Here is a 15183-nt window from a genome sequence, read left to right on the forward strand (position 1 = left end):
ACACCTGCATCACACGGAGGGCATGAGAATATGCAGTAGTCTTCTGCAGTGATGGGATATGTAATATGGCTGGTCACGCACACTGGAACTGCAAGTAAGAATCATAGGGGCATCTGAATATCAAATGTCCCATCTACCAAATATTGACATCACAGCCGCAGTATTTTCTAGAAGCAGGAAGATTCTGGATTCTCTATCAACTGATAACAGAACCTACACAGGAGGGGTGATACTGGACCTTGGGCTTATCAACGAGGACAGTATTTCTTTTTTTTTTTAAATTATTTATTGTTTATAAATTTAACAAATGTTTGCAAGAAATACACATCTTGGTTGGAATCAGAGCTACACAAAAATCAAACAATGTAGCTCAATAGAAATTAAACATCATCTCTATTAATCAAAGTCCTCAACATGGGATCCAATGTCACAACCTCAGGTATATAAAAAGCAAAGGAAATAAGAACCTGCTGTATGGAGAATGATAATTGCTCATTATGGACCTAAATGGCTAAATATCACTTATTCATTTACAATTGGAAAAGAGCTGGTTACTGATACAATCTTATCTGAAAGAAAAGAGGTAAGCTGATTGGGCTGAAAAAAATATAGGAAATACCTTGGTATTTTACTATATATTTAAAGGGAAATTTTAATATAAATAGGGCCCCGATCTCAGAGACCCTAGGTCTCATTAACAAGAACTGTTTCCTTCTTTTCTGGGTAATCCTTGACAAGTCAGGAAAAATACTAATTTTATGATCCATGAAAGTTTCTAAATGGTGGCAAAAGTACATCTTTAATTTCCACTCCTTTATCCGCCTCTAGAAGAAATGAGAATATCAAGGTTGCAGGGTTGATCAAATCCTTTTGGGTGGTTTTAAGTATTTCTGTAAGATTTAGACGAGGCATCACATTAGATGTTAGAACTTGCATTCCTTTCTGTTCTTTAGAATCCTCTGTCTTAAACTGAGGGATATAGTACACTCTGGATGTTAGAGGTAATGTCTGTTCTGAGACTTTTAAAATTTCAAACATATATTGCTTCCATATATCCTTTGTGGGAATTAACGGATCCCTAGGGAAATTTATGAAATGTACATTTTTCTCCTTCATTGAATTTTACAGGTTTGCCAACCTTCCAGACAACGCCTGATTCTCCTTAATCAACAATGCCCGAGATGACAATTTGTTGTTTAAATCCTGCTGTAGTACTTCAATGGTATTCTTATAAGATGAAATCTCTCTCGCCACATTACCTACATGAATATCCATATTCCCCAAGTAAGCATAAAATGAAGCCACCTGGTTGTCCTGGTGGACCATGACTGTCTTCCCGTCTTCCCTTGGAGTGCTTGTTTGAGAGGAAGGGAGCTCCTGTGCAGCCAGCTCATCCTTCAGCTGCGGGGAAAGTCCATCCAGGTAGATAGCTCATACGCAGTCTTCCTGCCAAGCGAGTTCAGAAGCCAAAGTCCGAAATTCAATAGTATAGTCAAAAAGACTTCTTTGACCTTGACGAAGGTGTAACAAACTAGTGCTTACCATGGCGTGCCACCCTGGATCATCAAAGGTCCATTAAAACACAGCCACGAACTGGGACAAGTCCCTTAGGAGGGAGTCCAACCGTTCCCACAGGGGAGAAGCACAGGCCAACACCTTCCTTTCAAGACGAGATAAAGATGACCTTGGTTAATTCGTCCTGGAAGACGGAAGGCTGCAGAGCAAACTGCATATAGCATTGGTTGATGAACACTCTGCAGGGCTTGGGGGCGCTGGTAGGGCCAACATGGCTCGACGCGTAGAAGATGACGGCTGTGGATGAGAAGGAGCCGGTACTGGAACTGGATTGCTGGTGAGGGCCTCAAGCCGGGCGTGGAGATGCTCAATGGAAGAGGCCAGTGCCTCGAGAAACTGCTGTTCTTGTACTTTGGATGCCAGGCCAGGAATGGCCTGGAGGGCTTGCGGCTCTGCCGAGTCCATAGCCTTTGCAATCTGTGGCGCCGGAGGTGGACCCTTAGGCCGAGGTGGGGTTGACGCAACCCGTAGGTAGGGACCTACAGGTCCCCACCGTCGGCAGGCGGAGTGGGCTGATGAATAGAGGCCAGATGGAGCTTCACCAATACCAGCCCTTGTTCCCCGCGGGTTGAGCCTTTGGGTGCCGGGGCTGGCTGGATTTAGGTGGGCCTCTATATGACGTTGATAAGGAGATGGTGATCAGCCCAGAGACAGCAGAAGGGAGATGGTACAGTCTTACACTGGACGAGGTAGTGTCCTGGAGACTCAGGTGCCAAAGGAATGTAGGCAGACAGTGGGCGCCCGAGCAAGAGCAGGCCGAAGCCTGAATAGACCAAGTCCAGGAAGTAGGATGAAAAGGCATCAAAGAACAGGCTTGAGTCAGGGCTGGCTGCAATCTGGAAGCAGTGGCAAGCAAGGCTAAGGTCTGAACACGGAGATGGTCAAGCGTAGTCAAACAATGCAGAGGTCTGGGTCTGGAGAGAGGCAACAGCGTAGTCAGGCAAAGCAAAGTCAAAGTCCTTGTAGGCAATCAGAGGAAAGGTGAAGAGCAGGAACACAGAATTAAGGAATCAGGAACCAGGAACAGCGAGGAACAGGAACACAGTAGTGAGTTGAATCTCTCAGGAGGCAACGAGTACTCAACCAGCGAGGAGACCTGTTGCAAAGGCAAAGCTAGGGAGCGGAGTCGGGCTTAAGTATCGGTGCTCCGCTGACGTCATCATCCGGGGCCGCAGCTTGATTCCTGCCACAGGCCCTACTTAAGCATTGGTGATGCGCACACACGCCTAGGGAGGGGCATGGTGCAAAGTAGCAGCGTCTCTCCGCGGGCCATGCGGAGAGGCCTGACATGAAGCAATGGAAGGGGTGGCTGGACCTGGAATGCCAGGTACTGTAACTGAGCCGGAGGCACCAGGTGAGGCCTGTGGACAGAGCTGGAGGCCTACCACTGCCAGGGATGAGGAGCCAGGAGCTGGAGTTACTGCAGAGAGGTGAGAGGGCCGTGCCACGGGTCTGCCACAGTCAGCACGCGTAACATGAGGGTAACGGTATAATTTATTAAAAATGATCAGGTGTCTGTAACCAGCTTCTGGAGAATCCCACTCAGTCAATAATCAAAGCCTCAATTTCTGGATGGAGCGGAAAAGTAGAGACTTGGATCCCAGCCTGGAGCCTCTTCAAATTTATGCTCCTTGAGACCCAAAGCATCAATAACCTGTGACAGTAAAGCAGACATTTCATCCTTATGGAATAGTCTGATTTGTTCATCATCCTCTGCTGAATTAATCTCACCTTCCTCCAAAAATTCAACAATGCTTCCTCCTTTCTCATCATCCATCCTAAAATAAGAAGAGTCCAGATCTACAGAAAAAGATTCAGACTCATCAGAATCTGTTCTTTTTCTTTTTTGAGATCTAAAAATTTCAGCAAACAAATCAGTATGGCTAGGCTCATAAAGATCACTCTCCTGTAAAGCATTAAAAGCTTGATGTAGAAATGTAAAAAATTCAGGAGAGAATACACCAGCACTATTTCCAGGGGTTTCCTGCTTCGAATTGGACAAGAAATCAAGAGCAGGAAGTAATTTGGGAGGAGCCTGGCTTAAAATAGAAACTTCCCTTGATGACAATTCTCTCGGTGTGTCAATCAAGATGACCGCTGCGTCCAAGGCAGCTGTTAGAATGGCTGCCCCGAAACCAAAGCTGCCTTAGATAAGGGCTTTTGTTTCACAGACGCATCAAGCTGCTTCTTTGCTGAAAAAGAAGAGCTCAACTTGGGTGTTTCTGATACTGCGGCACAAAGAACATACTGTTCCTTCAGCGGAATTGCACTTTGCCCCGCAACCGCTGCAACGACAGGCTCTCTCAGACACAAGCGGATTGTGATACATTACAGGAGGACATTGCGCATCCAAATGGCAGATGAAATTTAATGTGGACAAGTGCAAAGTGTTGCATATAGGGAAAAATAACCCTTGCTGTAGTTACACGATGTTAGGTTCCATAATAGGAGCTACCACCCAGGAAAAAGATCTAGGCATCATAGTGGATAATACTTTAAAATCGTTGGCTCAGTGTGTTGCAGCAGTCAAAAAAGCAAACAAAATGTTAGGAATTATTAGGAAGGGAATGGCTAATAAAACAGAAAATGTCATAATGCCTCTATATCGCTCCATGGTGAGAACGCACCTTGAATACTGTGTACAATTCTGGTCGCCGCATCTCAAAAAAGATATAGTTGCGATGGAGAAGGTACAGAAAAGGGCAACCAAAATGATAAAGGGGATGGAACAGCTCCCCTATGAGGAAAGGCTGAAGAGATTAGGGCTGTTCTGCTTGGAGAAGAGATGGCTGAGGGGGGATATGATAGAGGTCTTTAAGATCATTAGAGGTCTTGAACGAGTAGATGTGAATCAGTTATTTACACTTTTGAATAATAGAAGGACTAGAGGGCATTCCATGAAGTTAGAAAGTAGCACATTTAAGACTAATCGGAGAAAATTCTTTTTCACTCAACGCACAGTAGAGCTCTGGAATTTGTTGCCAGAAGATGTGGTTAGTGTGGTTAGTGCAGTTAGTGTAGCTGGGTTCAAAAAAGGTTTGGATAAGTTCTTGGAGGAGAAATCTATTAATGGCTATTAATCAGATCTCAGACAGGAGCCCCTGCCTCCTAACTTTTAGAAAAAGACTTAAGACTTGGTTGTTCAAGCAAGCTTTCCCGGACACAATCTAATGACTTCGCTGTCTCCTTCTCAAAACAATCAGCCCTCAACCATGCTTTTGTATATAGCATTTAATTTGTATATTGTTTAACCGTTACTATTCTATCCTCTCTCTTCCTCCTTCTCCCAGTTCTGCTACCCCTGTTAAATATAACTGCACCTTCGGTCACCACAGATCCAGTTTGATGTATATACTGCACTCCTGTTTTATGTAAACCAGCAAGATATGTTTTCATGATTGCCGGTATATAAAAACCTTAAATAAAATAAAATAAATAAATAATCAAGTTTACTTAGGGAATAGCCACTGCTATTAATTGCATCAGTAGCATGGGATCTTCTTAGTGTTTGGGTAATTGCCAGGTTCTGTTGGAAACAGGATGCTGGGCTTGATGGACCCTTTGTCTGACCCAGCACGGCAATTTCTTATGTTCTAGGTGGGGAAAAACACCACTCAGCTCATAGCTGCGACAGGCACAGGAAATACTCTGCAGAAAGCAGGTAACTCAATCTAAACCCCCCCAAAATTGGCCGATTTACAGAGTAGAGATTATACTTCCTTAGTTTGCCAAACAGCAAGTAGTAAATAAACTAGACTCTAGGGCTCGCCTCACTGCAAGAGAGCAGTCCACAGGAGCATGGCCACAATCTGAAGCACATTGACAATAGTAAAAGTGCTGAAAGCATAAAATAATAAATCTTCTTTTTCTTCAGTGACAAGAGCTAGACCTTCAAACTCCCATCCAATGGCTGGAGGCAGAGAACACTGGTTGAATGTGTTCTATTCATCACTTATGTTCTAGTGACGTCATTTAAAAAAAAAAATAAAAAATTTAGAACTCTGCTTCCATTTGCGCTGGATGAGAGGATATACCCATAGATTCGGGACTGGTGGAGCAGAAGGTAATGGAATAGGGAATATGAACAAAACATAAGAAATTCATCATTTTAGAATGGTCCAGAGAACATACACAGTAAGTTTTTTGTTATCAGTAGCTTGGCAATATTTCAGGAAAGTTAGACCAAGAAATCCCTTCTGAGCATGTTTAGTCCAAAAGGTATATAACTCCAGAACATGGCAGGATCTAGTATGAATTCCTGCTGGGAGCTACAGAATAGCACGACCAGCTTGGCAGAGATCCAGAGTTCCCTGCGCAGTCCAGCCTTCCACAAGCGAACAGCTTGTTTACCAACAACTGAGAAGTTTTGGAAGGCACTTTTCAGGAAGGTGGTAACTTTTCTTAGGCATTTATATATAATTATACCCTATTAATTGAGGAAATTACTCTTGCTTATTGTGCTAACATATTGTATATAATTTGTTTTATTTGTCTCAGGTGTTCTCATAAGCACCTGCTCTGTATGTATATTATACAGAAACGATAGCTTTTTATTCTTTTACATAAGACTTAGTGAATGTTGTTATTCTCTTCGTTTGCGTAATACAGACTATAAGGCAAATACCACATACCATAGCCGAACCCACTACATCACCAAATTTTTATAGAACCAAAGAACATCCCAGTCACCATGACATGACTCCATTTAAGTGTTCTGTTTCTTTTGTCCTTGTTCTTATTGTTCTTTACTTAAGTGTTCTAATAATTTAATGTCTGAGTGTTCCATGTGATATATATCGCTTTGAGAGATTACTGTAATTTGTAAAGCGATTTACAAGTGTTCCCAAACAAAATAAATACATAAATAGGTCTATTCTCAGCCATATCTAATTGCTGAGAGACATATTTATTTATTTATTTATAACTTTTTATATACAGAGGTTCAATTAACAAGATTAATTATCACTTCGGTTTACATTACAACCAGCAAAAAATAACAGAGACAAAGTCTTGTTTTACAATGAACAGGGTAGAAGTAACCTGGATTAAAAACAATGAACAGGGTAGAAGTAACCTGGATAAACATAAATGGGTGAAGCAAGTATAGAGAATATTTCCTAGCCTCCCTATAGACACTCTAGCATTCAACCTACATTTCTCAAAATTCCCCCTACTCTGATTTTTTTTCTCCATTGTCATTCAAAATAATGGGTTTGCTGCTTCAACAGCCATAAACCTGCATGATACCAAGGAGCTCTTCTTAAAGTCTTAACTACAACATTAATTCAAGGTCCAAACAATCCAAATAAAGTTTTCAATTCCCCATATCTATATTTTTGACAAATATCTGGAAACAAATATATGGTATGTCTCCTCATCTTTTAAGAAAATATTCAGGCCAGTCTTAATGAGCTCTGTGCCATAGAAATTTACTCCTGTGCATAAACATTTGCCCAACTACTAATTTCCCTAATTATAAACCTGAACTTAGTAGGACATACAAAAATGAAATATGATAAATGGTATTAACTACAGTAATTTCCAAATACATTTTAAGGCAACATTACATTTTGTGGTATTAAAAAAAAAAAAGCAGACAGTACCTTTGAATCGAACATGTGCCCATGATCTATACTCACTTTTTTAATCTTTCAATGGTCTGCATATGAACATTGGCATGGGTCTGGGCAAGAACAGCCTCTTGCTGTGCACATTTCAAGCACAAGCCGCCAACATGGTTGGTATTACTTGTATCAAGAAGGGATTCTTGGTGCTTCATCCTCACTTTAAGATCTTCACAATTCTTCTGGGATTCTGTCAACTCTTTCCTGTAACAAAAATAAATAAAACTAATTATGCAGTCAAAACAGAAAGCCATACACATTCTTACATCTTTACCTGGATTTCTGACACTTCAGCAATGTACTACACAAGCATTAAAAACAACTATATCTTGGTTAAACCATGTGGACAAGTACAAAATTTCACCTTAACTTTTGTCAGAAAGAATGCTTGTTCTGTCAAACAAGTTTGAAAAAATATCTTTTTTCTTTACTGTTTAACAATACATTTGACTAGCAATATTTAAAAAGGCTGTGGTCAATATCGGGCCGATGCAGTAAAGTACGCTCAGGCTGAGCGCTCTGTTAGCCTCCGTTTGGCCGCGCGTTTTCCACATGCTATTTTTACCCCTTATACAGTAGGGGTAATAGCGCGTGGAAAACGCGCGACCAACCCCCCCCCCCCCCGAAACTAATAGCACCCGCCAACATGCAAATGCATGTTGATGGCCTATTAGTCATTCCCACGCGATACAGAAAGTAAAATGTGCAGCCAAGCCGCACATTTTACTTTCATAAATTAACGCCTGTCAAAGGCAGGCATTAATTTCGGCCGGCACCGAGAAAGTATACAGAAAAGCAGAAAAACCTGCTTTTCTGTACACCCTCCGACTTAATATCATAGCGATTGTTATGGTTTTGAGGTGTTTGGTGTATTCTTAGGTGCTGCAGTGATGGCCACTCCCATTGGGGAGGAGCCGCGCGGGGAACTGCAGTACCAGGCTAGACTCAGTTGCACAAACACAGAGATAGTTTTTATTGCACAGCTTCTAGAGTTCACTAGAAGTGGCAGCCCAGTGGCAGCCCAGTAGCAGAACTAGACGGCAGCCACGGGACTAATACTGGCAATCGGCGGCCCCTGAAGAAGGTTCCCAGAAACACGAGCCGTGTCGGGCCAACGCCAGAATCTCATCCCCGCTGCACATCTGCATATCTCGCTACGATAAGTGTTCACCTATTCTACTGCCGTTCATTTATATTGTGTACATTGACACAAGAAAAGTACCAATACCTTGACACAAGGAATCATTACTAAACCTTGACAAAGAGACCAATGATTATAACAGTCAGATACAGTGTAACATAGATTGTATCACCGCACAACATTGTTATTGGCGTTTAAGGGCAAACGTGTCAAAAGCCCACCATTATATATGAGGTCTCTTTGCCTACAAAATATCCTAGGCTAGAGCCATTTTCGGTGAACTAACACAGGCATGGAAGAACTGCTTGAGGGTATGGTTCATCCTCTCAGTTTAACCATTTGATTGAGGATGGTAAGATGAAGTGAAGTCGAGAGTGATATCAAACTTCTTACACAGAGCCTTCCAGAATTTGGCTGTGAATTGTACAACTCTATCTGAAACTATGTGTTTTGGCATACCGTGTAGGCAGAAAATGTGGCTGATGAAAAGCTTTGCAAGTTCACTAGCAGTTAGTAAGCCAGGAAGTAAGCCAGAAGTCTAAGAAGATGGGAGAATTACAATGTATAGCAGTGAATGATGACATAGACTTAATTGGCATCTCAGAGACATGGTGGAAAGAGGATAACCAATGGGATAGTGCTATACCGGGGTACAAATTATATCGCAATGACAGAGAGGAGCACCCGGGAGGAGGTGTGGCGCTTTATGTCCAGGATGGCATAGAGTCCAACAGGATAAACATCCTGCATGATGCCTTCTGCTCTATTATTATTATTTATTTATTATTTATTTCTTTTATATACCGACATTCAATCGAGATATCACATCGGTTTCCAGATAACCAAGAGAATAGGGCGGGATCCGCCCTATTTTACATTGTAACATGGTAACCAAAAAAAACAATTATAACATATTATAACAGTAGTACATGGAGCAAAAGGTTATAGGATATAACAATAGGTTATAGGAAATAACATATCTACATGAATGTGTTGTTGATAAAAATAAATTTAGGGTTAAGGGCTTGTTGATAAAAATAATTTAGGAATAATGGTGGGGGGGGGGTGAGGGAAGGGAGGGGGGACGGTGTGGTGGGAGGAAGTAGTGTAGTGAGAGATTCAGGGGGGTGAGAAGACTGTGTAGGGGATGAGGTGTGTTGCTATTGGGCAGGTTAAGGGTCGGGTGGGAAGGCTTTTAAAAACAGCCATGTTTTAAGGTGTTTTTTGAAGGCTTGCAATGAAGGTTCATTTCTGAGACAGGTGGGGAGGGTGTTCCATAGGGTGGGTCCCGCTATTGTTATGGCTCATTTGCGGGTTGCGTTGAGGTGTGCAGATTTGAGATTGGGGACGGCTAGGAGGCCGGTGTTGGTGGATCTGAGAGTTCTTTGTGTGGGGTATGGATGTATTGCGTTGTTTAGCCAGTTCATTTTGTTGTTGTGTATTTTTTTGTGCATGAGGGTGAGTGTTTTGTAATGGATTCTTTGTGTGATGGGTAGCCAGTGGAGTTCTTTGAGGGTAGGTGTGATGTGGGAGGATTTTTTGTTGTTGGTGATGATTCTGGTGGCGGCATTTTGTAGAACTTGGAGGGGTTTGATGTGGATTTCTGGTAGGCCGATGAGAAGGGGGTTGCAGTAGTTGAGTTTTGAGAGGATAATTGATTGAAGGACTGTTCGGAAGTCGTGCGCTTGGAGAAGGGGTTTAAGTTTTTTCAGGGTTTGGAGTTTGAAGAATCCATCCTTAATTGTATTGGAGATGTGTCGTTTAAAGTTGAGTTGGCTGTCAATTGTTACTCCTAAGTTTCTTGTGGATGGAGTGAGTGAGATTTGTGAGAACTGTGGCACTCCCGGGTTGATTGAGTTTCCTGGGTGGTTGGAGGGGGTGCACTTGAGGAGAGAAGAGGGACGGTCATCTTGGATGTGAAGGATTTCTGTTTTGGCTTGGTTGAGGCATAGTGATAATTGGGATAGTAATTGGGATAGATTTGAGCTGAGGTTGTTCCATTTTTCCATGGTGAGTTGGATGGACTTGTTTATGGGGAGTAGTATTTGTATGTCGTCTGCATAGACGAAGTAGGTGAGGTTTGCATCTGAAAGGTATTTGCATAGTGGGAGGAGGTAAATATTAAAGAGGGTTGAGGATAGGGAAGAACCTTGTGGGACCCCATGTGTGAGGGGCACTTGAGAGGATTCAGATGAGTTTGTCTTGACGATGTAGGATCTGTTTGAGAGGTAGGATTTGAACCATTTGATTGTGGTGTCTTGAAGACCAATTTCTTTAAGTCTGGTGAGGAGTGTTCTGTGATTGATGGTGTCAAAGGCGGCTGATATGTCAAGGAGTATCAGGAGGAACGATTTGCCTTTGTCACGGCCTCTGAGGATGGTATCAGTGAGGGAGAGGAGGAGGGTTTTAGTGCTGAGGAATTTTCTGAAACCATGCTGTGCTGGCTGAAGAACATTATGGGTTTCAAGGTGGTCTGTAAGTTGATTGTTGACTGTTTTTTTCTATGATTTTTGCTAAGAATGGGAGGTTAGAGACTGGTCCTGTAGTTTACTGGGTCTGATTTGTCAAGTTGAGGTTTTTGATGATTGGTTTGATGATGGCATTTTGAGTTTTTCTGGGAAAATTCCTTGTTCGAGGGATAAGTTGATGATGTAGGTTATTGGTTTGACAATGATCTCTCTGATGAGTTTTAGGGTTTTGATGGGAATGGGGTCTAATGGGTGGGATGCAGGGTTGGTTTTTTCTGATGATGGGTTCAATTTCTGTAGAAGCAACAGGTGCGAATTGTGACCATATGTGGATGGGAGGGGGAATGGCAGTAGGGTCGTTGTGGGTATGGGGAATCTTGGCAATAATGTTGTCGACTTTGTCCTTGAAGAATTGAGCTAGTTTTTTCGCTGGAGATGTTGCTGGAGTTAGGCGTGTTGTGTCATTTTGGATGGGGTTGGTTAAATCTTTGACATAGGCAAAGAGGGTCCTGGGTTAAATTGGTAATCATGAATTCTTGACGTGTAGAAATTGCGCTTTGCTGTGTTGAGATTCTGTTGTATAGTTGTGTAAGTAGCGTTCTGTATTTGTCTTTCAGGTTGAGGTGGTGGGGTTCGTCTCCACTGTTTTTCAGTTTGTCTCAGTGTTCGCTTTGAGGTTTTCAGTTCTTGGGTGTACCATGGGGCATTTTGCTTTGTAGATTGTTTGATTTCCTTTTTTATACGTGGGACATAATGTGTTGGCCTATGTCTGCGTTGATAGATATCCAGGAGTTTGTGGCGGTGTTGGCGTCATTTAGGTTGATTGTTTTTAGTGCCTCCGGTAACAGTTCGGCGATATCTTCACTGGAGCATGGTTTGGTGAATTTGATGATTCGGTTGTCTGTTTTTTGTGGGTTCGATTGGAGTTGAAGCTTGGCTTGTATGAGGCTGTGGTCGGACCATGGGGTGGGGGGTTTGTGGAGGGTGGTCCAGTTGCGGATATTTTGTTGTTTAGGAAGATTAAGTCCAGGGTGTGGCCCGCTTTTTGTGTGGGCGTGTTGATGATTTGGGTGAATCCAATGGCAGACATGGTGGATAGGAGTAGTTCACTGGTGGGAGAAAGTGGATGGGAGACGATATGGAGATTGAAGTCTCCTAGTATAATGGCTGGCTCTTGTAAGTTGATGTGGGTTGTGATGGATTCGATTAGGTGGGAGAGGTTGTGCTGTAGGCATCCAGGTGGGGCGTAGAGGAGGAGGATTTGGAGATGTTTTGATTTGAATAGGTTGGTTTCAAGAGGAGGTGGTAAGTTTAGGGAGTGGGAGGAGAATTTAAGTTTTTTGTGAGCTAGGAATAGTAGGCCACCTCCTTTTCTTTTTGCTTTCTGGGTATGGAGAATATGTTGTATGTATTTCTGGGTAGTTGATTGAGTAGGACTGTGTCGGAGTGTTTCAGCCAGGATTCGGTTATGCAGAATATGTCTGGTTGGTCGTCTGTGAGTATGTCATGGATGATTGGCATTTTTTTGGTGATCGATTGTGCATTGATGAGGAGTAGAGTAATGAGTGTGATTGTGGTATAGGGTATGTTAGGGTTGGTGTGGATTTTGGTGAGGCGTCTAGTGATGGGTGTGGCTTTAGGAGTGTGGTGGTGGTTGTAGCGATGAGGTAGTTTGGGGATGTATTGGGCTGAGGCCATTGTGTGTGTTTTTTGTGTGAGGGGTTAGATTGTTGTGCTCTATGTATACTCCTCCCGGTCTCCCCTCCCTGTTGATTGTATTTTCAGCATATTAGTTACAATGTGAACCGGTATGATGTATGCTTACTAATACCGGTATATAAAAGTTTCAAATAAATAAATAAATACAAATTGAATCTTTATGGGTAGAAATCCCTTGCGTGTTGGGGAAGACTATAAGTGATAGGGGTATACTACTGTCCACCTGGTCCAGATGGTGAGACGGACAGTGAAATGCTAAGAGAAATTAGGGAAGCTAACCAAATTGGTAGTGCGGTAATAATGGGAGACTTCAATTACCCCAATATTGACTGGGTAAATGTATCATCGGGACACGCTAGAGAGTTAACGTTCCTGGATGGAATAAATGATAGCTTTATGGAGCAACTGGTTCAGGAACCGACGAGAGAGGGAGCAATTTTAGATCTAATTCTCAGTGGAGCACAGGACTGGTGAGAGAGGTAATGGTGGTGGGGCCGCTTGGCAATAGTGATCATAATATGATCAAATTTGATTTAATGACTGGAAGAGGAACAGTGTGCAAATCCAAGGCTCTTGTGCTAAACTTTCAAAAGGCAAACTTTGATAAAATGAGAAATATTGTTAGAAAAAAACTGAAAGGAGTAGCTACAAAGTAAAAATGTCCAAGAGGCGTGGTCATTGTTAAAAAATACCATTCTAGAAGCACAGTCTAGATATATTCCACACATTAAGAAAAGTGGAAAGAAGGCAAACGATTACTGGCATGGTTAAAAGGGGAGGTAAAAGAAGCTATTTTAGCCAAAAGATCTTCATTCAAAATTGGAAGAAGGGATCCAACAGAAGAAAATAGGATAAAGCATAAACGTTGGCAAGTTAAATGTAAGACATTGATAAGACAGGCTAAGAGAGAATTTGAAAAGAAGTTGGCTGTAGAGGCAAAAACTCACAGTAAAAACATTTTTAAATATATCCGAAGCAGAAAGCCTGTGAGGGAGTCAGTTGGACCGTTAGATGATCGAGGGGTTAAAGGGGCACTTAGAGAAGATAAGGCCATCGCGAAAAGATTAAATGATTTCTTTGCTTCGGTGTTTACTGAAGAGGATGTTGGGCAGGTACCTGTAATGGAGAAGGTTTCATGGTAATAATTCAGATGGACTGAATGAAATCACGGTGAACTTAGAAGATGTGGTAGGCCTGATTGACAAACTGAAGAGTAGTAAATCACCTGGACCGGATGGTATACACCACAGAGTTCTGAAGGAACTAAAAAAATGAAATTTCAGACCTATTAGTAAAAATTTGTAATCTATCCTTAAAATCATCCATTGTACTTGAAGACTGGAGGATAGCAAATGTAACCCCAATATTTAAAAAGGGTTCCAGGGGCAATCTGGGAAACTACAGACCGGTTAGCCTGACTTCAGTGCCAGGAAAAATAGTGGAAAGTGTTCTAAACACCAAAATCACAGAACATATAGAAAGACATGGTTTAATGGAACAAAGTCAGCATGGCTTTACCTAGAGCAAGTCTTGCTTCACAAATCTGCTTCACTTTTTTGAAGGAGTTAATAAACATGTGGATAAGGGTGAACGGTAGATGTAGTATACTTGGATTTTCAGAAGGCGTTTGACAAAGCTCCTCATGAGAGGCTTCTTGGAAAAGTAAAAAGTCATGGGATAGGTGGGGATGTCCTTTCATGGATTGCAAACTGGCTAAAAGACAAGAAATAGAGAGTAGGATTAAATGGACAATTTTCTCAGTGGAAGGGAGTGGACAGTGGAGTGCCTCAGGGATCTGTATTGGGACCCTTACTTTTCAATATATTTATAAATGATTTATTTATTTATTTTATTTATTTGGCTATTTTCTATACCGGCTTTCACGACCAGGGGTCGCATCAAACCGGTTTACATTGAACAGTTTGTGCATTAAACATAGAACTGGAACAACTAAACTGGTGCAGGAAATACAGTTACAATGAACAAGGAATTATACAACTAGGGGGGTGGGAAGAAGAAAAAGAAGAGAGTATAACAATAAAAAATACATTTACAAAGGTTCTTTACAAATATGTAACTTAAAGACCTTGATTGGGAGCAGTCTTGGTCTGGAGTAGGTGGTGGATGATCTGGAAAGAAATACGACGAGCGAGATAATCAAATTTGCAGATGACACAAAATTGTTCAGAGTAGTTAAATCACAAGCAGATTGTGATAAATTGCAGGGAGACCTTGTGAGACTGGAAAATTGGGCATCCAAATGGCAGATGAAATTTAATGTGGATAAGTGCAAGGTGATGCATATAGGGAAAAATAACCCATCTATAATTACACAATGTTGGGTTCCATATTAGGTGCTACAACCCAAGAAAGAGATCTAGGCGTCATAGTGGATAACACATTGAAATCGTCGGCTCAGTATGCTACTGCAGTCAAAAAAGCAAACAGAATGTTGGGAATTATTAGAAAGGGAATGGTGAATAAAATGGAAAATGTCATAATGCCATTGTATTGCTCCATGGTGAGACCGCACCTTGAATACTGTGTACAATTCTGGTCGCCGCATCTCAAAAAAGATATAATTGCGATGGAGAAGGTACAGGGAAGGGCTACCAAAATGATAAGGGGAATGGAACAGCTACCCTATGAAGAAAGG

The 15183-nt window shown here is 42.0% G+C and overlaps 1 protein-coding gene across 10 annotated transcripts in view; it reads right to left on the minus strand.

Moving 5' to 3' along the window:
- The window catches only part of SDCCAG8 (serologically defined colon cancer antigen 8), a 694410-nt gene that overhangs the window by 583763 nt on the left and 95464 nt on the right, over positions 1 to 15183 (minus strand). For all 10 annotated transcript variants that reach the window (XR_003855449.1, XM_029593983.1, XM_029593984.1 and 7 more), the window contains exon 9: positions 7215 to 7403. Coding sequence is in view for 9 of the 10 variants with exons in the window: in XM_029593983.1 (XP_029449843.1) it covers positions 7215 to 7403 (189 nt within the window). In the remaining variant the exon portion in view is untranslated. The remainder of the gene's footprint in view (positions 1 to 7214; positions 7404 to 15183) is intronic.

Source organism: Rhinatrema bivittatum, chromosome 3, assembly GCF_901001135.1.
Source record: "Rhinatrema bivittatum chromosome 3, aRhiBiv1.1, whole genome shotgun sequence".
In the NCBI taxonomy this organism is placed as follows: domain Eukaryota; kingdom Metazoa; phylum Chordata; class Amphibia; order Gymnophiona; family Rhinatrematidae; genus Rhinatrema; species Rhinatrema bivittatum.